We start from the raw sequence: 22615 nt of genomic DNA on the forward strand, positions 1-22615 counted from the left end.
TTCAATTGCTCTATGTATTTATTAGCTATAATTAATGCAGTAAGAGGGGTCAAAAAGCTTTCAGGCTACATAATTTCACAAGACACATTGCAGGGAAAAGGAAAGGCTGATATTTATCAACCATATCTTAGGGTCTTGGTGGACGCATTCCTGGGGGAGGTGGGCCTAGAAAGGAAAAAAATAACAAAATTCCATTGAAGTTATCAAGAGTATATAAATATTAAAGGATCTGGATGTCATTCCCAGATCCTAACATAACCACTAACCTCTAATTCCTGGTGGAGGGGGTCTCATTCCTGGAGGGGGCATGCCTATAGGTGTCCCTCGAGCAGGGGGAAGGCCAATTGGTGGGCCCATGGGTGGTCTCATACCAGGTGGAGGAGCCATAATTCCTGAAAAAATGACAAACATAAGTAAACCCTTCATAAGCCAGCTCAGTAAATGAAGCTCTAATGATTCAGCACAAGACAGTGGTTAGAGAAAGAATGTGAAGGAGAAATGAAGTTCCTTTATACTACAATATCAGAGTACCACCTAACACCAAAAAATCTGTAATCTTTCATTTCCAACTAACTAAAATTGTCAATCTAGTTTCAAACCCTGTGATGTAAAATGGTAGTCTGGCAGAATGATGCACTGGTACAATAGTGGCAAAGATTGTGGGAGTAACCAAACAGTTCTTGATTGAATTTAAGTCCAATCCTTGTGATGGAACCTATCCCAGTCACAGCTCCTTAGATGGCCAAGAACCTGAAACTAATTAGGCCACAGAATGTAGGGAAAAACAAAATATCTTACTAATCTGATAAAGGAATGTAGCAATAACATTCTGCTATACTCATAGATCAGTGACTTGCTCAAACATTTTCAGAGAAGCTTCCTCCTCCTGTAGATGGAAACAAATACAGAGACCCATAGACAATGTGAAGAGAGTGAGACATTGGAATGCTCAGCCCTAAGTGGGATGCCTCCATCAAATCCTTCCCCTCGGAGCTCAGGGATCTACTGAAGAAGAGGAAAGCAATTGTGAGAGTCAGTAATGATGGAAGACACCAAGGAAACAAGGGCCTCCGGGCACAACAGAATTGATTAACATAAACTTAAGAGATAGTAGTAGCATGCAGAACATGTACAGGTCTAAGCTATATGGGGGTCCCAGCACTGACAGCAGAAAGAAGTCCCCATATGTACCCCAGATGCTATTCTCAATTGATAACCACTTGGAAAGGAAAATTAAGAGTCTCAATTAATATACAAACTACACCTTGAAAGGGCTCCCACCCAATAGTATTTTTGGAGGGTTTTTGTCTCATAAGACTTTGTCTGAACATTTACTAATTTTTAACATTATAGTTACTTTGCTTATATAATATAGTTTCTGGCTTTGTTTATGGGTTTTCTGTGTGTTCACAAATGTTTCCTTGCTATCTGTGTGCGTCTTGTGCTTTTACTTTAGCTCTTCTTTTTCTCTATTTTTTTGGTCCTAACCTAGTTTGTTTGTATTTAATTTACCTTATTTTATTTTATAACTACTTTTTAGATACCTGCTTATATTCTAGTTGAGAGAGAAAAAAAGTTGTCAACTTGGGTAGGTAAGGAATTGGGGAGAAGCTAGGGGAGGAGAAACCATAATCAGAATATATTGTATAAGAAAACCTATTTTCAATAATAAATGTATAGATAATAAATCTAGTAGCATAGTTCCTAAATTCTTAGCAAGGCAGAGAAATGATGCCTTATCTCATTCATAGTACTTTGAGATGTTGTTCCTCAAGATAATAGAATCTCATAGAAATCCAGTTCATTATTATTTATTGTAAAAGCCTTACCTGGAGGTGGGGTTGCTCTGCCTACAGGTGGAGGTGGAGTTCCACGTCCTGGTGGGTATTGGGTTGGGGCTCCAGCAATGCTGGCAGTGGCAGCAACTGCAGCAGCTGCTACAGTGCCTCTTCCTTGTGGAGTCATGACCTGAAAAGTTATGCCAAAAATACAAAAAGGTGAATGATAGTCTCCTTTCCTAATACATAAAAATAATTAGTGAACATGTCCTATTACAAAAATAACTGCTGTACCTTGTACTTACTTTACTCTATTTTTACGTTGATGAGGAATAAATCCAGAAGTTTATGTACACTAACCATATATTCATCCTGAGCTGCAGTTCTAGGCTTTCGTTTGTTTTGTTTTGTGGGTTTAGATTTGGGGAGGTTGTTTGTTTCTTTTGTCGTTTGTTAATTTTGAGATACAGTCTTTCTATGTAGTCCTGGTTATGCTGGAACTCACAGAGATATGCCTCCCTCCAGAATTCAGAGGTCAAAGGCATACACTACTACATCTACCTTCAGCCTCACGTTTTTTAATCTTGGCATTATAACATATTATAAGCTTTTGATTTTTCTCAACCTGGCATATAAAGCTGAATATTTCATTGCTCTTCAAGTCTTCTACCTTCAGCCTCATGTTTTTAAATCTTGGCATTATAACATATTAAAAGCTTTTGATTTTTCTCAACCTGGCATATACAACTGAATATTTCATTGCTCATCAAGTCAAAGTGTTTTAGGTAGAATTTATTAGTCTCTTCCTTATATATACTGAGTGTCAGGTCTTCCTAGAACATAATTATAACTTAAATAGTATTTACAGACTTATATTTCCACATTTCCTCAGTTCTAGGCTCTGTCATAATTTGTCATTAATGGAAAACCTTGTTCTGGTCCTACCTGCTGGGATGGACCTCCAACTCCTCGGACAGGGCCTGCTAATCCAGCAGGAGCTTGGGGAATAGGTACACCAGCTGGTACTCCTCTGCCAGCTGCCCTCCCAACCCCAGGGCCACCTGCAGCGCCAGCAAGTGGCACACGAGCAATACCAGTCTGAAATAAAAAAGATAGCTTAAACAACATCTCTATTTTGTTCAAATATGAGTGATTTTGTTCAAAGATAAACTCTTATCAATCATGTCAAAATCCATCTAGCTCCTATTAGCTCTACATACAAATACATGTGATGGTATAATGTAACAAATACTCTACAGCACCCTTGGCAAAGCCATACGCCATTCCAGCAAAGCTGAGCCACGTGATGGCTGCCATGCTGCCTGTGGTTTTCATCACCACCTGTTGCATACTTGAGAGACTTGTAATATTTGTACAACTTGGGGATATTGAACTGATAGACAATTTCTTATGAATCATTTATGCCTTTTCCCCAGGAATGCTGCTCCCAAGCTTCCCAAGTCAGTATTTAACATATATTCCCTTGTTTTTAGGGAGATATCCTTATCTACTTGAACGTCTTCTTTATGCTGTGGAGGTTGTTTCACACATAAAGAAGCCAGGTCTCTTCATAAGGCTATGAGACATTCTTGAAACATCTATCCCTGTACTTATACAGGAAAAAGATATTCAAAACAAAGTAAGCTTAAAAGGTCAACATGATTCGGTGGGCTAGAGAAGTTAGCCACAGTTCAAATTACAAGCCTCTACCCACTGTGCATTCAGTCAATTTTGTCGCATATATCTCAGCCCTACATATTGATAAGCAAAATATGGAGTGGAAAGATGATAAAAGTATGAGACTTCATGACCTCCCTTTCTTAGAAAAGTTAGCACATGGCAGAGTCACTGTAATGTCATATGTGGTCAGACATACAAAAAAATTCTATAAAGGTGTAAACATTGTATTATGCCAGAATTTGAATAATAACTGCAGCAGGTTTGGCCTAAGGATTTTTCTTGGACACTCTGACCATTAAGGGTTAATAATACGGGGCTGGAGAGATTACTCAGGTTAGAAGCACTGGCTACTCTTCCAGGGTTCCTGAGATCAATTCCCAGTACCCACAGGGTAGCTCACAACCATCTATGAGATCTGGTGCCCTCTTCTAGCTGGCAGGCATGTGCAAGCAGAAAACTGTATATATAATAAATAAATAAATTTTTAAAAAGAGAGTTTCTAATACACTGCTTGGGACAAGGCAAAATAACCATGGTGGCTTAAAGATTTTGTTTTGGTCTAATGTCCTTGAAGCAATCAAACCTACCAGCCTGAGAACAGGCTGTCAAATGCCTCTAGATTCTTAGAAATTGGGTTATGGGGTTTCTGAGTGAAAAAAAAATGATAACTGTTTATTAATGATGTCAAAACTTGAGGGAAAATTATTGGAAATGAGAACTGTTCTGTCATAGTTTAATGATAGCTAAAATAAGAGCAAAAGAAAGTAAAACACATGTCCAAAACAAAAAATGGTATGATCTGTTTTGAAACATCATAAATGTATCCTTGCTTACTAAATTCTGTATAAATAAAGAAGCACCCTGGCTGTTAGTCAGGCTGCAAGATTCTCCCAACCACCATGGCCTGGCTCATTTCCTTTTTTTACCAACTTCTTACATCCTCTGCTGGGATCTTTCCAATGCCAGGGATAGCTCCCAGCTGTGCCCTTCAGATTTGGATTACATATTTTGAAATAGTGAACTTCACATAAACATAAAGAAGTCACTCCTTTACCACTTCCTTCCCAATAAAAATTCACTTGTACCTTCTGTTTTTGTAGTTCTCATATTCACTTTACCTTGTAATAGAAATAGCATGTTGCTGGCAGAATATTAGCATTGCTTTGGGCAAATTAAAATGCATGTCCTCTCAATACACTAGAAAAGAGAACTAAAGTATACAAGTCTAAGTCCAAACTTTATTGCTTTTCCATGCAGATCTGTGCACTGTTATCACATGTTCTCACCTGGGTTTCCAGTTTGCCCAGTGATTGTTCTTTAGAGTAGGACCAATATGTGTGTTTACTAATCATTGACTGAGGCCCCCAAAAAGCACTGTGAAAATTTATACCTTTAGTAATAGCAGGGTAACATAAAATAAAACTTCACTGTATTTTTAAAAATAGTCAGCTCCTTACCATAACTTAGGAAGTACCCAGCACATAGGTGAAATCATAAATCCTTCATTCCTGAATATATAACTAAACCAATTACTGACATTAAGTACTATGCACATTTTATTTGATTACATGAATTAGTGTCCCTCTACTATATATTAATGACATTCAAGTAACAAAGTATCATCAACATTAATGATCTGTTCTTCATGTATATATGAAAAACATGAAAATCTTGCCCTACATCTTTCTTACATCTTTAGGAGGTGGACCCTCCACAGTCATGGATACCAAGTTCTCTCCACGTAGCAAGACCAGACCCAAAACCCGTTTTTCTTCACGCTCTGGCTGTTTTGCATTCTTTGGCCTATAAATCAGGAGTAAACAAAAATCAGTAAAATAAATTTTTGTGATCCTTACTTATCAATGGTATCAATTAAGACAAAAACTGGTTCTAAGTTTCTCATGTAAACATTTATTACCTAATTACTCTGTGGACTTATTTATCATTCATAAGTAGTAAAAATTATTTTCCTATATATGCTCCCTTGATATTATCCAAATATCCAAAATGATCTTGTGCTGCAAAATATATATGCAAATGATATGACAAAGCATTTTAAGATTGGCAAAATTGAAATCTCAATTATACTAAAATTATAAGTGAATTAAAAGTAATTTTAAACAAATAATATTGATAGAATATTTGACAATGTAAGTTTTATTTTTGCCAACATCATTTGCATGCAGAGACATGGATGATCCAATTCTGAAAAGATAAGGTAAAATAACAGAATGGCCACATTAGATTTTCTTATTTCCCAGAACAAGCCTTACTTGATCTTTCTGAACTCATCACAATCACAGAGGATCAAATTCATATGCTTGTCAAAAGCCTTAAAGGTGCCAATGAAGATTCTTCCGTCTTGCAGGATACATCTCATTCTATAGTCAATGTGCTGCAGCATCTTGCTACTCTTACCCACAGTCTACAAATAGTAAAATAAAAGAACACCAATGGTAAGCTTATCTGTATTCTGGTTTTCTGTTTATTACCTACAGGTTTCTTTAATAAAGCCTCCCTTTTTTCCTCTTTTCTAAATACAAAATATCAAGCTGACTAAGTACCACTTTAGATAGCTCTGTACTTCTCAGAACCCTAATTAAGGACCTGTCATATCTAATTTGATTATAAAATGCATTCCTAAGATAGGAACCCCTCAATCTAGCTCCCCTTAAGAGTTTGCTAGTACAGTTTTTATGCTGTCCTTCCACCAAATGACCATACACTTTTAACCGATCACCTGGACCTCCATATTATTTTTTGTGACCCGAAAAAAAACCTCAATAAAAAAATTATAAATATTACCAATTCAATGAATTCATGATCACCCATTAGCTCTCCAAAGGGCTCCCAGATCAAATATACCCATCACTATTATTAAAAACCTTTTGATAATTTTTAGACAGGAATTAGTTAAGAAGATTGGCATTGAACTTGCTACACAGATAATGACCTGAGCTTTTATTCTTACTATCTCTATCACCCAAATGCTGGGGTTTTAGGTCTCAAACACAACACGTGGCTTTGGAAGTAACACCTTTTCCTTTGCAAATCTGTGTCCTGCAAATTTGTGTCCTAGACTTTCAGATTCAAAGCACTCTATTTAGGAGCATCTCTCCTTATTTACCTTTTTTTGACTATGTTAATGAAATAAAAGCTGTTATTTACAAGTGGTCTGTGTATGTTCTGCAATTGCATCTAAGAGTCCTCCATCTATAAAGTGGTCCCTTAAAGTCATACTCATTGACTAAAAACTAAATGATAAGACATCTCTCAGTATTCTTTCCAATGCTTTTGACCACCATTAACAGGACAAATGGAGGCCATAACTGTTATACAAAGGAATGAGCATAGAGATGTCTCTATGGATGAGTCCCTATTTCTAAATTTTAGAACATCCAAAACTGTACACAATGACAAACAATGATTTGAGGTCATTACAGCAGCTATCCAACTCTTTAATATACAACTTACCATGATTGCTGTTCCACAATAGCCGTTTCAACAGTAAAATATCAAGATCCTTAATACTTAGGGGAGGGCTATAAATAAAGGTGTGAATGCAGGTTCTTAGACACAATGTAAGCTTGACTGACGCTTCAGACAATGGATGGGTCCTGAGGAGGGAAGAACGTTATAACTATACTTTATTATAGATTAAAAATAACAATTTTCAAATAGTATATCTTCATAAATGTTTTCATATATAACAAAAAATAAATTTCAGTTATCCTTCTTAATACTCATTTCATCTACTAGATCCATAAAACCAATTGGCTACCAGTATTGCTAAGAATTCCTGGGTGTATGTTAGTGGATGTATTTAGAGGCCAGATATCAATGCTGTCTACCTTTCTGGTTAACATGTTAACAGAGCTTACTTTAAGCTCCCGAAATCCACCTGTCTCTGGCTTCCTAACAGTGATTTTAAACATTTAGTCTACTCTTCCCAGCACTTTAAAAAGATTTTTAAAATTTTTGTGTTCTGTCTGCATATATATTTGCACCACGCATTTGCCTGTTGCTCAAGGTCAGAAAATGGCATCAAATCCCTAGGAACTGATGTTACAGCTAATTGTGAGTCTCCATGTGGGTGCTGGGAATCAAACCCGGGTCTTCTGCAGAAACCAGACATCTCTCAAATCCCTGTTACTAGGTATTTATGTGAATGTTTAGAAAATCAGGTCTTCTGTCTTGCAAGGAAAGCACATTACCAACTGACCATCTTTCTAAACCCCATTAAGAATCAAATATTTATTTTTAAAATATTAAAATATCTTTAAAACACTGTACATATTTCAAAAACAACCTATACTTTTTTGTCCCCAAAGTATCAGTGTCTTATTTACTCCTTAGTTCAAAATCTACTTTTTGGCTTAACATGTCTAAAACTGTAGGCTCCCTCTTCAAAATCAAGATGGGTAATCTTTTCCCACCAAGAAGCAAGTATTACAATAACCAGCACAAACTGTAGGAGCTGATAAGTGGCATATGGCTTTAATCAGAGTATTCAGATTGCTGAAGCAAATCAATGCCTGGATGGCTGACAGCTTAAGGAAAGCCTGAGACTTTTAAAGCCTCAAAAAAGTAAATGTAATATACAATAAAGGACTTGGAATATAGCTCTATGGTAGACACTAATTAAATGTTAAACCATAAAATTTTTGCAAATATTTCAGCCTAGCCTAGAAGTTTTAATCATATTCCCTAGCCTTCTGTGTGCTAGGATTATAAGGCCACTCTGCCCAGATTTCACCAGAAGTTTAAACAAGAATCTGAAGTTAACCATGAGCATAAAAACTGTTTCTCTAATAAAACAGAGAAGGGGTTAAACACAAAGCCTAAGCCTGCCTTGAACCTACAATTGTCTTACTTTCTCAGTCTTTCCACTGCTCCAGTAAGATTATCCTTGAATTTTTAATCCTCATGTGATTCTATAGAGCACCCTCAAGGGATGGGAAATATAACTCATACGAAAAATATTTTAAAAAGTCATAGAAAAATCTGATTATTCAAACTTTATAAAAATATACGTTTGAAAAACCATTTAATTGGAGTTACATGGGAATGATAATGTTCCTCACAGAAGCCACATTGTATCAAACTGTCAGGTGTGAAATACCTCCCTTTGGGTTAGTGCAGTGGGCTGGCAGACCCAACCCCAATAAAAATATAGGCTATTGTAATTGCTTTATCTTTCCCATCATAACCTGATGACAAGCCCTATTACTGTAGATAGCACATAGCTTACATAGAATAAAAATATCAAACTGGAACTGAGTCAGAAGCTCTTGAACTGCTAGCTAGCTTTCTAAGTCAGAAGATGCTACACGGGAAGCTGGAGAAAAGTCAGTCTTATCCATTTGTGAACCCTGTGAACTACAATAACAATCAGCCTGGGGATATATAACCCTTGGTGCAATGGGGGCCTGAATGTTATGGGAGTAACCAACAGCATTCTAATTTAAATATAGAATTTTAAAAATTGATTAATTCATTTTTTTTAGCTTTTTGAGATAATCTCTCTACATATGCTCTCCTGGTATGTATATGTGCCTGGCATAGAACTCAGAGATCCACCTGTCTATGCCTTCAAAGTGCTGGGATTAAAGGCATGCAACACCATGCCCAGCCAAGTTCATTAAATTTTAAAAACTGAAAACAAGATGGAGAGATGGCTCAGTAGGCTGAAAGCTTCCTGCTATGATTTTGCAGAGGACTCAAGTTCAGTTCTCATAATCCACATATGAAGTTTTCACCATATGTCTCCATCTCCATCCAGATCCAGGGGATCCTGATGCCCTCTCAGGCCTCTGCAGTTTCCTGAAAACACACACAATGTTTATTTTTTTTAAATAATAAACAATTGAAGTTAAGACTCACTCCACAGGAGGGAGAGTGTGCCTGGCACTCAATCAAGAACCCCATATCAAAGGAGAATATAGGTAATATGAGGGAACTATTTAGTATTTTGTTAAGTTGTCATAGTATCAAACTGCCCTCTAAATATTTAACCTTATACCCATAGATTATTAGTTCATTTCTCACCTTTTATGCAGTGGATGGTGGTTAATAGACTTGTAACTGGTAAAAGTGCAGAAAACTAGTGACTTTGGAGTGCTCAGTCCTAAATTTTATCACATCTCTACCACTCAGTCTAAGAGCCATTATAGAAGGGGTAAAAAGATTATGATCTCAGAGAACTTCTGAAAAATAGTGTCTTCTAACATGACAGGGTTGCTGTACTTACGAAATCTTACAGTAAATATATATGAAATGGCAATCAACAGTCCATCCATGTTGATTGCTTATGAGGCCTCATACTTTCCCTTACACACAACTGACAATTAAAAACTGATGGAGGTGAGAATGCCAGTTTACTTCATTGATGTATCTCACAGCCCATGTCCCAGTGGGTAGCACTATATGACCACAGTTAAGTTATTTAAAATTTTTAAAAATGAGAACAGGAAGTGAAAAGGACTTGATAGAAGGTCTAAGAGAAGTTAGGAAGAGTTGGAACTGGATGATTTAAATGCACTATACACATACATGAAGATAGCAAAGAATGAAGATAGCAAAAAATAATTCATGAAAGAATAAATAAATGAAGAGATTACTCAGCAGTTAAGAATAGTGGCTGCTCTTCCAGAGGACCCAGCTTCAATATCCAGCACCTACACGGCAACTCACAACCATCTGTAACACCATTTGGAGGAGCTCTGATGCTCTCTTCTGTCCACACATGGTACAGACATACATGCATGCAAAACACCATAAACATAAAATAAACTTTTAAAATAAAGAAAATAGCAAGTGTTATGGTCCACACTTTTAATCCCAGTACTCTGGAGTCAGAGTCAGGCAGTTTTGTTAGTTCAATCCTACCCTGTTCTACAATGTGAATTTTAGGCCAGCCAAAGGTATATAGTGAGATCCTGTCTGAATAAATAAACAAAACCTAAAAAAAAATTACTCTAGTATGGTAGTACGTGCCCATTAATTTCAACATCCAGGTCATAAAGGCAGAAAGAAAAGGAGTCTAAGCCTTTCTTGGCCACAGAATGAATCCAAGGTTGACATGACATGCATAAGCCTCAGTCTCAAAAACACAAAAAGGGCAGATGGATAACATGGAGAAGAAACCTCTAACTATAAACATATAATTATGTTAAAATGTTCAAATGAATTAGTTTGGGGAATGGAGATATCTCAGCAGTTAAGAAAACTACCTTATCTTCCAGAGGACCTGAGTTTAATTCCAGCCAAAATGATTCCTCACAACTATCTCCAAATCCAGTTTCTAGGAGAGCTAATGCCCTCTTCTGGACTCCATATGCACATGGTGCACAGGAATGCAGGCAAAACACTATACACAAATAGTATTTTTAAATTTAAAGAATTAAAGTCAGGTAGTGATAGTGTACATCTTTAATCCTTGCATTCAAGAAGCAAAGGTAGGTGGGTCTCAGAGTTGGAGGCCTGGTCTACAGAGTAGGGCTACACAGAAAAACCCTGTCTCAAAACAAAACAAAACAAAAAATTAATTGGCTTAAAAGAAAGAAAATGATTTGCAAAAGAAAATGAAAGCACTACATTTTAACAGCTTTTCTCTTAAAAGAATCTAAATAAATCTGTATCATAAAACATTATGGGCACTCGGGAGGCAGAGGCAGGCAGATCTCCGTGAGTTCGAGGCCAGCCTGGTCTCCAAATTGAGTTCCAGGAAAGGCGCAAAGCTACACAGAGAAACCCTGTCTCGAAAAAAAAATTATGGATAATATTTTTATTACATTATGTGCTTATTCAAAAGAAATTGCATTTCTGAAAATGTCAAAGTGGATAAATGAAACAATGAAGAAAGTTAATAAGTTATTATGGTAAAATATATTCTCTAGAATTTTATGCCTACTGAATAATAATTAAATAAACAACTCAGTATATTCATAAACAGACACTTTCTTGAAGGTAATATAGCACTTTTCTAAAGATTAACAGAAAAAAAGTATCTCACAGGGGGGTATTATATGACATTTACTTAAAAAATCAATTATGTTTCTTATAAAGTTGAAAATCAATGAAAAAGAAAATTAAAAATTCCTTAATGCTTTCCAAATAGTATATGGAAACATGACACCCATCAGGGTAGATATATTAAAATAATAATTATTCAGATATCACTGAACATGTTATTCACTATGTTCACTGTACAAAATTTCTGTGTCTAGTGCTAAGGTATGTAAAGCTTTTAAGAAAAGGTAATTGTATAAACTGAACTCTAGATACTCAATAGAGTCTTAAGACTCTATTTTAAGTAAACACAAAATAGAGTATTAAGGTACACAATATTTTGGGGAACACAATACCACCACATTTCCTCTCTTTTTGTCTAAAATTAAAGAAAGCTTATATCTAATACAAGAAAAACTATCTAATAAGTATATACAATATATACAGCCAAAAATTACATTAATGATGTCTAGTCCATTAACATTTGACAGATTCAGATGAAAACTCCATTATATATATTAACAATGTCCAGTCCAGTAACATCTGATAAACTCAGACCAAAAATTTTTCATTACTTATCTTATTTAAAACAAGTAGTTTCTTTTTATTTCTGTTAATTTTGGAATTAACTCTAACCTGTTTTCCTTGATTTCCACCACCTTGATGTTTCAATACTACTCTAACCACCTCTTGGTGTCTCAGCTAAGAACGCCTGTCTCAGTTCTGCCTGGAAATCCACCACAGGAACTTGCTGCTGCTGCTGCTGAGAACGTCTTGGGTACAGGTGACACCTATAGCAAGAGCACAATATTTTTAAATTGCAAAAGACATTTACCTATGTAGCTAGCAGTAAGAATGACACTTTTATTTGAAAAGAGCCTACTTTAAAAAAAAGTCACCAGAAAAAGGCTAAGATTGCTATCTAGGTACTGAAATAACATTACACAATGAGTTAAGCAGTGTATAAACCAAAAAGGGATTTCTGACCACAACAATGAACAAGTATGTGGATGTATCTTAGAGTGGTCATATAGAAACTATCAATAATATATGCACTCCAATTACATTATGTGAAAACCATACTTTCCAACTACATTATATAAAAACAATACTTTCAACCCTGTGATCAGGCAAGGGATTTGCTAAAAGAGTTACAAAACATTAATGAGGTCATTCCTATTTATCCTCCCAAGAAGATACTACCTAATACACTTATCCTCAATATCAAGAGAGGCAAATGGGAAAATTATGCCATTGCCCCAACTCATTTTCCTTTCCCAACCTATCATACAGTATTTATACATAATATAGAGATCTGAGGAAAACTCAATTTCTTTCTCCTTCAAAATCATCAAAATGCCAAGTTTTGTCACACATGCCTGCAATACCAGCAAGCAGGGAGGACAGACAAGTGGACTGACACAAGCTATTGGTAATGAGTTTATATAGTGAGTTATGGATGAGCTCAAATGAGCAAATGAGACCCATTAATTATCAAAGCATCTAGAATGTAGAAACAATAGAATCAGTTCAAGATCAGCTTGTGCCATGGCAAGAACCTGTCTCAAAACATGCATATACACAAGCACACACTCACACATATACATTAAAATAAAAAATGAGTTGGAGAGTAGTTAAGAACACTTGTTGCTCTTAGGACTAGTGTTCAGTTTCCAACATCCACATGGTGGCTCAAAACCTTCTGTTAACTCTAGTCCCATAGAGCCAGATGCCCTCTTCTCATCTTTCTGGATACCAGATACATACATGGTGCAGACAGGCATGCAGGCATACCGATACATATAAGATAAAAATAAATCTTTATAAAATATATCCCATATATTTGATACCTGAAAAAACCTAAGTTCATCCCAACAATGAAAATGAGATTTTGGCTCAGTCATCTGTTACTGCTGCGCAGAATTTAAAGTAAAACCCAACAGTCACTGAGGTAATGTCTCAGGACTATAATGCAAGTACTGGGGAGGCAGAGACAAGATGATTGCCACAGTTTGAGGTCAACCTGGTCTACATAGTGAATTGTAAGCCAGCCAGGGCTACCTGGTGAAACTGCCTCCAAGAAACAAATGAAATCAGATATATGTTATGCTACAGCATACCAATAATACTGAAGCAGGTCGCTGTGATTTCCAGCTCAAGGCCCATCTTAGCTACATAGTGAATAACAGACCAGTACCCTGCTCCTCAAAACAAAAGAAAATGGTAGATCCTTTCCCACTAGCATGAGGCTTCTCTAACAGAATATTGCCTAAGTATAACAAATCCTAAAATATCTCTGGAATAATCCTTTTTCAAATCTTTGGATCTATAAATGACTGAATTGAAGGAACCACACTAAAGAGAGTAAAATATTTATCAGAAATATTGTTTTGTTTTCAAGACAGGGTTTCTCCGTGTAGTTTTGGTGCCTGTCCTGGATCTTGCTCTGTAGACCAGGCTGGCCTCAAACTCAGAGATCTGCCTGGCTCTGCCTCCTGAGTGCTAGGATTAAACACATGTGCTACTAGTGCCCGGCTCAGAAATATAAATATTAATGTTTACAAAATAATCCTTCCAAAGCAATCTGCAAAATGAAAATCTAATTTAAAAGCATAATAAGAATGATTTTTAAAAAGGAGGAAATAGCCATGCAGGCAGTGGTGGTCCATTCCTTTAATCCCAGCACTCAGGAGGCAGAGGCAGGCAGATCTCTTAGTTTGAGGCCAGCCTGGTCTTTAGAGTGAGGTCCAGGATAGTCAGGGCTATACAGTGAAACCTTGCCTTGAGAAAACAAACAAACATACAAGCAAACAAAAAAAAGAGAGAGAACCTGGGCAGTGATGGCGCACGCCTTTAATCCCATCACTTGGGAGGCAAAGCCAGGTGGATCTCTGAGAGTTTGAGGCCAGCCTAGTCTACAGAGTGAGCTCCAGGACAGGTACCAAAACTACACAGATAACCCCTATCTCGAGAAAAAAAAAAAAGAGAGAGAAAATAAGAAAACCTTGGCTCCCATCAGTTGTTTAAAGTGTGTAACCTTTCAACAACTATTTACATATGTATGAACAAATAAAAATAAGACACAAAATGTTACCATGTTGCCTACTATCTACAATTAAAAATAAATCCTGTAATATAAAGGATGTGAAAAAAGCATTAACAAATCATATTTGTGGTAACTGCCCACAAATGCAAACAAAACAAATATCAAGTAGTCTAATAAGAAATAACTGTTACACCAGGCAATGGTGGCATACACCTTTAATCCTAGCACTTGGGAAGCAGAGGGATATCAGAGTCTGAGGTCAACCTGGTCCACAGAACAAGTTTTAGGGCAGTCAGGACTACCCAGAGAAACCTTGTCTCAAATCAAAAAAAAAAAAAAAGAAATGTTACTATACTATTTATACCCTGCATTCAATAAAATAAAGCCAATATGGAAAGATAGCAAATGTATACTGTTAAGAACCAAAAATCTAAACTTTCCTCTTACACAGCCACACAAGCACACATGTGAATTTCAAGATAACGCCCTGAAATGATACCAATTAGTGATTATCTCTATAGAAAACAGAAGACTGAACTGGTAATAACTTTGAGACTCAATTTTGAGTTAATATATCAATATTCTGTGTATATTAAAGAGATTTAGACTATCTAAAGACTTAAATTTCAATATTTATATATATATATACAATTTATGTGTGAATATGCATCAAAAATTCATTAAAGCTGGGCAGTAGTGGCACATGCCTTTGATCCCAGCACTCGGGAGGCAGAGCCAGGCAGATCTTTGTGAGTTTGAGGCCAGCCTGGTCTACAGAGTGAGATCCAGGAAAGGCACAAAGCTACAGAGAAACTCTGTCTCGAAATACAAAACATCCATTAAAATATTTTTAAAAGTTTAGCTGGCTAAGATCTACTAATCAAAGAATCTAAATATAGCCAGGCATGGTATTGTACAAATGCACCAGCACTTTGGATGTGGAGAAGGCTCAAGAGTCAAGATCATATTCTGCTTTGTGATGAAATCAAGGGCAGCACAGACTATCCATCTCAAAACAAAAGCAAACAAGAATGTTTAAAATATTATAAAGGAAGAGAAAATGTGTAAATTATTGTCCCATCAATGCAGAAAAAAAGCATTTACAATACAAAATGAACAACATAAAATAACTTAGATAAGGGGCTAGAGAGACGGCTCAGGGGTTAAGAGGACCTGGGTTCAATATCCAGTACCTGTGTTCAATTCCCAGCACCCACATGGCAGCTCACAACTGTCTGTAATGGATCCCAGGGGATCCAACACCCTCACACAGACATATTTGCAGGCAAAACACTAATGTACATAAAGTAAAAATAAATTTTTAATATTATCCCTTTAAAAAATAAGATATTTATATGGTGAACAATATAAAATTCTAAAGGTAAAACTCCCTTACACATGCAAAAATAATGAGAGCATTTTCATAGAATGTATGAAGCCCTAAGTTTAATTCCTATATCACAAAAAAAAACAGAAGAAAAAGAAGCAACACTTCTATAATTGAAATATCAGAGAAAAGGTCATGTTACAATGAAGAACAGAGTTAAAGAGCCATGTGCAGTGGTGCATGCCTTTAATTCCAGCACTCCTGAGGTGGAGAGCAGGTGTATTTCTATGAGTTCAAGCCAGCCAAGGCTGCACAGTGAGACCCTGTATCAAAAATTAGTAAAGAAATGATAGAAGTTGATTTAAGTTAGGACAATATAATTAAGAATTTAATTATTGTGTTTACATCTTCAGTTGTACTGGGTACTCAATTAATGTCATTATAATCTCTCCTTTGTATGACACTTTTCTGTGATTTGGGTCAAAACCCAGACTTTACATACTCTTGGTTGCTCAGGGAGGCAGTCCTTCTACGTTTGACCTGGACTTCTACCTCTGGTACGTGCTGTTCAGTAGTTCTTCTCAGGTGTAAGCGATCCCTGAAATAGGAAAAGAAAGATTTAATAAATGCATTAGTTTATGAAACAAAATTTTATTGAAATGGTTTTTTTTTAGGATTGAGACTTTGGGACTGGGTCTCAGATTTCTTGCCTAGGAGACAGGAAGCCCTGTGCTCCATTCCCACCATTGCATAATCAGGGGTGGCGGCACATGCCTGTAATCTCAGTACTAAGGAGATGAAGAGAGGGGTACCATAAATTTGAAGTTCAAGGACATCCTCAGCTACCTAGAAAATTTTGGGTCAGTCTAGGCTACATGAGTCCTCATATTAAAAAAATAAATATAGGATTGATAAAATAGCTTAGTAGGTAAAGGTGACTGGCAGCCACTAATACAAACCAGATAATCAATGACTGATCCCTGAACCCTTGAAAAGGTGGAAGGATAGAATCTACATGTGCCATAGAATGCATGTTGCCCTTCTCTACACACACACACTAATAATAAAATTAAATATAAAAAGTTTGAATGAAAAAAGGGCTTCATTTAGAACCTTTTATCTTTAGTATACTGAGTATTAAGACATATTCATAATTTAATTGAAACAATTAAAATTATGGCAAGGTGTACCTTTATATAAAGTCTTGGGAGGCAAAGGCAGGAAGAGCCCTCTAAGTTCAAAACTAGTCTGTTCTACATATTGCGTTTCCAACAAGCCAGGGCTAATATGAGGTCATTTCTCCAACAATGGAGTGATCAAAACAAGGAAAAATGTAAAATGTTAGAATTACTTTATATTTAAAAGTATTAGAATCTCTAATTTAGCATCAGAAAATCTGGATTTAAAGATCAGGAAATGAAGTAAAATCTATTCAGCTCCTACTATATTCTCAAACATATATGCAGATGTAAAACACACACATATACACAAACACGTGCGTGTATGCACACACAATCACATATAAATACACAGACATATACAAATACGCACTAGCCAAAAATAGCAAAGCTGACTCCAAATAATAGGGAAAATATTTTTAGATCATAATTCTTTTGTATAGCAGACTAATGAAGCATAAAAAATTAATTAATGAAGCATTGTGAAATTAATTAAAATTAATTGTATGCAAATGTTGCAGTCTTGGGGATTCACAAAGAAATAAGAGGGTTGCTTAAGCAAAATGCTATCAAAAAAAAAAAAACACTACCATGTTAAGATCTGGAAACACTTTACAAAATGGCTGTTCTGTCAAATTGAAAAATTGACAGCCTCATGGTGGCCATGTTAGGAACTGCGGGAATCATTCATAAGACTGAAATTAGATATACAAAACCAGAAAAGATAAATGAGAAGGCTTTTGAAAAGTTAAGAAAGACTCTCAAAAGCAGAATCCAAACGTCAACTTTCTGAATCCTACCTATTTTTTAAAAACATTGCATAGTAACATGGCACACACTTATGATACTAGTACTAAGGCAGGATTGCCACAGGTATTATGAAAAGCTGGACAGTCCCAAAACAAAGAGAGAAAAGACTGGTATATTATAATTGATTGAAGTCCAGTTTTAGAGCAAAACAAAACATAATCAGAAAAAATAAGAGCTGAAACTTTTAGAAATGATGGATAAATATACATGGCATTTCATATGACAGGCATACCTCAAAACAAAATCATTTTACATCTTGTATACAAAATAGATAAAAAATACAAAACCTGCTTTTAAATTGGGTAAGCAGTTTTCCTAATAACATATCAGCATATGAAATAAATGTTATATTATTAATCAGAGACATTAAAATTTTTAAATATATTGATATCATTTGATAATGACAGAGTACATGGCGCAGAGAAAGGTAATGGAAATGTAAAGCTGTACTAAGCCTAGAGTAATTAATGAAAGTAGTACCAATGACAATCGAATAATGACCCTGCAATACCACTGCAGTGATGGAATAGTAAAACACCAACCTTGTATCATATATGTTCACCAGCAGTATTATCAGTAACTGCCAAAAAGTGTTAACATTTTAAATGTCCACTAAAGATGAATAAAACCAGATGTGATATTATATAGTAGAATACATTCATTTACAAACAGAAATGTAGAACTGATCCAAGCTGTAACAGTAGACTCAGAAATATATTTGATAATTTAATATTCTGAGACAGGGTCTCTCACGTACTCTAAGCTGTCTTTAAATTTACTATAAAGCCAAAGAAGGCATTGAACTCCTGATTCTGTTCTGTTGCATAAATCTTAGTGGTAGAATTGCAGTGGTTTAACTATTGCTAGGGTTACAGGTGAGTGCCAGCAGGTCCATTTTATAATTGATGAATAGAATATAACCTACCAACCAAATATGAACCCCAAATTCTGCAATTGGAAAGAACATTGTCAAAAAATCTATAGTTTCTTATCATTTCCTATGAGTTCCTCAGTGTGAAAAAGGCTCAGTTAAGTCATCAATACAAAAATATTATTATTTCAATTTTCTAAATCTAACATATATAATCATATAAGAAGTTTATTTTGAAAGTAAAAACTTAAATCCATGCATAGTTGCTCACATCTGTGTTTCAAAGTACTAGAGAAGGAAAGAGAGGGGTGGATCACCAGCTCCAGCAGTCTAGGATACTTACCATGTCTGAAATTAATGTAGATTATGCCAGAATCCAGTCTCAAATTTTAAAAACATGTTTAATAAAATATAAAAATGCAGTAATTTGGTTCATTATTCTTTCAAATTTTCAGAGTAGTTTCAATTTCAAGTCATGAAAAATATCATTAACTTAATACATCATAAGAATTATTCATGAGGAATAATTCTTATACCATGCACACCCCTGATTTCCTAATTATTTTCTTCTCTTGAAAAAAATACAATTTATAGTATTAGCTGTTATGGATTTGAGTAGGTAGGTCCCTTGATGGCATGTCCCTCATCTTTGTTGGGATGATGCTCCTATCTCTCAGTCAAAAATATCACTGTGAGCGAGAATGGACTATCAAAACATTAAGAATGGATGACATAATACTAACATTGAGGCAACTGTTAATTATTAAATCTGGACAATAGAAATCAAAGGGAATACACGGGGCTGAGAACTGTTTAATGAATTATTGCCTTAAAAATAACAAATCTGACTACATACGAAACAGTAGACAGATATTAAAAATATATGAGCATTAAACACAAATACAAATTCCATACCCAGCAGGAAAAGCTGTTTTAAGCACCACCAGTAGGTCCTGGGCTGTCTGTACTGTTCTAAACTCTCACCCACCTATTCTACTGAAAAACAAAAAGATAAGGAAGACACTGACACACAGGAACAGGTCATACGAACCTTTAGCCTCTATTCATGATTCCAATCCCCCACCCCTCACGCCTTCTATTACCAAAGGTAATGGAAAACATAGGACCAAGCGTGTGAGAAGGAGCCTGCGCAAACCAGTCTCCTTCCTCCCTCCCCTCCCCATTGCGACACTGCAGGAAAGGAGGGGCAGAGAGGAGCTGCTAAAGCACTAGCTTAAGGATATGGCTGCCATGTCCTCCACGCCAATACTGCGCAATCCTCAGCTAACTCCCTTCTAGCCTCAATGCAGGCAGAGGTGGGTGTCCTCCATAAGGCATCTGGTTTCCTGTGCCCACTGTAGTACTTTGGGTGGGGGGAGGGGATAGTCACCCGAAGTAGACAACAGTACTCGCAGTCCTGAGGAGAGGGTGTGGCTGAAATTCCAACACTGCAGAACTGATGAGCAGGTGGTTCAACGGGTGACCGCAGTGACTATCAGCGAAGTGGGGAGGGGTCTACTGCCCCCCCATGCACCATGCTGCGCCTGCGCACACCAGCACCTCTGCAGCAGCGGCCATCTTTAGGGAACCTCACAATGGCGTTTGACACAGGACACGACCCCTTGGTAATACCAAGACTTTCAGAGATTAAATCCCGAACACCAGGAAAAAGGATAAAACCAAAATTCACATTGTCATGTTACCGCTACAATTCAGGGCGTGGGTAAAAGCAAGTTTTGCATACATTTCACACATTAACCACTGCAGTGAGGAATGGTTGACTATGTCAAAATAAACAAGAAAACAGAACACTGCGGCTCTCACCACTATCTTGTATGCAGGGAACAATTCTACAGAACGATATGCAGCCCAATTGCCAAAGAAGATTTCAAGAAAAAAATCCTTTAAGCTGAGGTCCGGCCATCCAGAAAGGTCTGTTCCCACCCCTCCCCCTCTAATACAGCTGCATTCCAGATCCACCCCTACCTCCCCTCCCCCTGCGAGCCCCACCCTGGCAGAGCCTGGAACAGCGCTGCCTCTGCACTGCGGGGTTTCTTCACACACCCAGCTACCTCAGTTCTACCAGACATGGCTCTGCAACCCCCTCTACCCACGCGTCAGATTTCTGAGGCCACCCACAACCTGGCCATCCCATCATTTCTCTGATCCACAAGTATCTTCTTGCCGCAAAACCACACGCCCATGGAAACAGTCGCAGCGGTCACAGGGCGAACCACCTGCTGGCCGCAGACTGTTCTCACCTGCCCTCAGTGCCACAGCCGCCTACCTACCCTGCCCATCTCTCCTCAGTGCCGGCCTCGGAGTGTGCTCGCTTTCCATCAGTGCCGCCACTCCGGCCGCAAACGATGCTGGCCTTCCATCAGTGGCGCGGCTGCGGACAGTGCTAGCCTTCCCCACGTGCTGAGCGGCAGTGGATCGTGGTCATCTTCCCTCAGGACCACAGCCACCTAGCCTACTCAGCTTCGCTCAATGCTGACCTGGGATCGTGCTCACCTTTCCTCTGTGCCGCGGCTCAACTTCCCTCAGTGACGGCTGTGTACCGTGCCAAGGGTTGGGGATCGTTCTCGCCCTCCCTCCGTGCCGCAGCCGCGGACCTTGCTCACCCTTTCTCAGTGCCGCGGCCGGACCCTCCTCTCCCTCCCTCAGTGCCGCGGCCGGACCCTCCTCATCCTCCCTCAGTGCCGCGGCAGCAGATCCTTCTGTCCCTCCCTAAGTCCTGTGGGCGCTGATCATTCTCGCCCTCCCTCAGTGGCGCGGCCACGGACCCTCCTCACCCTCCCTCAGTGCTGAGGTCGCTGATCGCTCGCCCTCAGTGTCGTGGCCGCCGACCCTGCTCGCCCTCCCTCAGTGCTGAGGGCACTGATCTTGGTCGCCCTCTCTCAGGGTCGCAGCCGAGGACCCTGCTTGCACTCCTTCAGTGCCGCGGCCACGAACCCTGCTCGCCCTCCCTCAGCGCCGCGGCCGCGGATCTTTCTCGCCCTCCCTCAGCGCCGCGGCCGCGGATCTTTCTCGCCCTCCCTCAGCGCCGCGGCCGCGGATCTTGCTTGCCCTCCCTCAGCAGCGGCCGCGGATCAAGCTCGGCCTCCTCAGTGCCGCAGTGGCAGGGCGCGGCAGCCCAGCTCCCTCATCCTGGAATCCAGTTACCACTATCACAGCACTGGTAGTAGCTTACAGCACAAATGCTAAAGTAGACCCCTCCCTAAATGAGTCCGTCAAACGGCTCCAAAGGATTCCTCGCTGATTCTCAAAAATAGACGTATCTGGCTGATTTTTAAAAATCCCCAAATCTATACTGTTTTGGTCAAAACAAAAACGCAAACTCCTTGACAGCTAAACAAAAGCCATCGGCCCAACTGACCTTGCTCGCTCCATCGCGTTGAAATCGCTCCTCAGAACCAAGCGTCAGACATCTCCAGCTCCCTCTCCTCTCTACGCCAGACTTGCCGCAGTGGCTCAGGTTTATCTCACAGCTCCCTACGCATGCGTCCCACCCAATGACGCACATGCGCACATTTTTTGCCGCAATGCAGGGATCTCACTGTCCCTCTGACCGGAATGACCTGTTAAGAGATGGCTATCGGGCCCCCAGCATTCCTGCTACAGTAACTTGAGCGAGTATTTTAGAAAATAGCCATCAACATGGACTCATGGACACAATTACCTATTTTTAAATACTTTTAAAATAAAAATAATTTTTAGTTTCCTAGTTGTTGCAAGCAAGCATCACTGTTTAATAGATCATGATTTAAAAACATCAAGGTTTTTACTACACGTGATTTTTAAAAAGGAGTTTTCATTATCAGTATTCAAGGGATTGTGATTCCCAGGCTATAATGTCCTACATATTGAGACACATTCTTTAGAATGATGATTTAGAAATGAAACCCTTTAGAG

The 22615-nt window shown here is 38.1% G+C and overlaps 2 protein-coding genes across 3 annotated transcripts; both read right to left on the reverse strand.

The window, feature by feature from the left end:
• Positions 1 to 7073, reverse strand: Snrpn (small nuclear ribonucleoprotein polypeptide N). Its single transcript, XM_006995051.3, has 7 exons — positions 6933 to 7073; positions 5732 to 5883; positions 5150 to 5261; positions 2724 to 2876; positions 1830 to 1968; positions 267 to 392; positions 1 to 165 (listed from the first exon to the last, which is right to left on the reverse strand). Exons 1-7 carry the CDS (start codon positions 6933 to 6935, stop codon positions 128 to 130), a joined length of 723 nt encoding a protein of 240 aa, XP_006995113.1. The 5' UTR covers positions 6936 to 7073; the 3' UTR covers positions 1 to 127.
• Snurf (SNRPN upstream open reading frame) lies at positions 6939 to 22233 on the reverse strand. 2 transcript variants are annotated; one of them, XM_015988598.3, is made up of 4 exons: positions 22080 to 22232; positions 16344 to 16439; positions 12105 to 12259; positions 6939 to 7075 (listed from the first exon to the last, which is right to left on the reverse strand). In XM_015988598.3, exons 1-3 carry the CDS (start codon positions 22091 to 22093, stop codon positions 12148 to 12150), a joined length of 222 nt encoding a protein of 73 aa, XP_015844084.1. In that variant the 5' UTR covers positions 22094 to 22232; the 3' UTR covers positions 6939 to 7075; positions 12105 to 12147. The 2 variants fall into 2 exon arrangements, with proteins under 2 accessions (XP_015844084.1, XP_076400140.1); XM_076544025.1 differs by lacking the exon at positions 6939 to 7075 and adding an exon at positions 9218 to 9281 and having other exon boundaries at positions 22080 to 22233.
• Positions 22234 to 22615: the final 382 nt, after the last annotated feature.

Source organism: Peromyscus maniculatus, chromosome 1, assembly GCF_049852395.1.
Source record: "Peromyscus maniculatus bairdii isolate BWxNUB_F1_BW_parent chromosome 1, HU_Pman_BW_mat_3.1, whole genome shotgun sequence".
NCBI lineage: Eukaryota > Metazoa > Chordata > Mammalia > Rodentia > Cricetidae > Peromyscus > Peromyscus maniculatus.

Excerpts from the sequence above, each read along its gene's own strand:
- Snrpn (XM_006995051.3), bottom strand. Across the intron at positions 2,877-5,149 it reads AGGGTCCACCTCCTAAAGAT|ACTGGTATTGCTCGTGTGCC; the intron begins GTAAGAAAGATG and ends TTTTTATTTCAG. Across the intron at positions 166-266 it reads CCCTCCACCAGGAATTAGAG|GCCCACCTCCCCCAGGAATG; the intron begins GTTAGTGGTTAT and ends TTTCCTTTCTAG.
- Snurf (XM_015988598.3), bottom strand. Across the intron at positions 12,260-16,343 it reads GCCTCCCTGAGCAACCAAGA|GTGTCACCTGTACCCAAGAC; the intron begins GTATGTAAAGTC and ends CTCTTGCTATAG.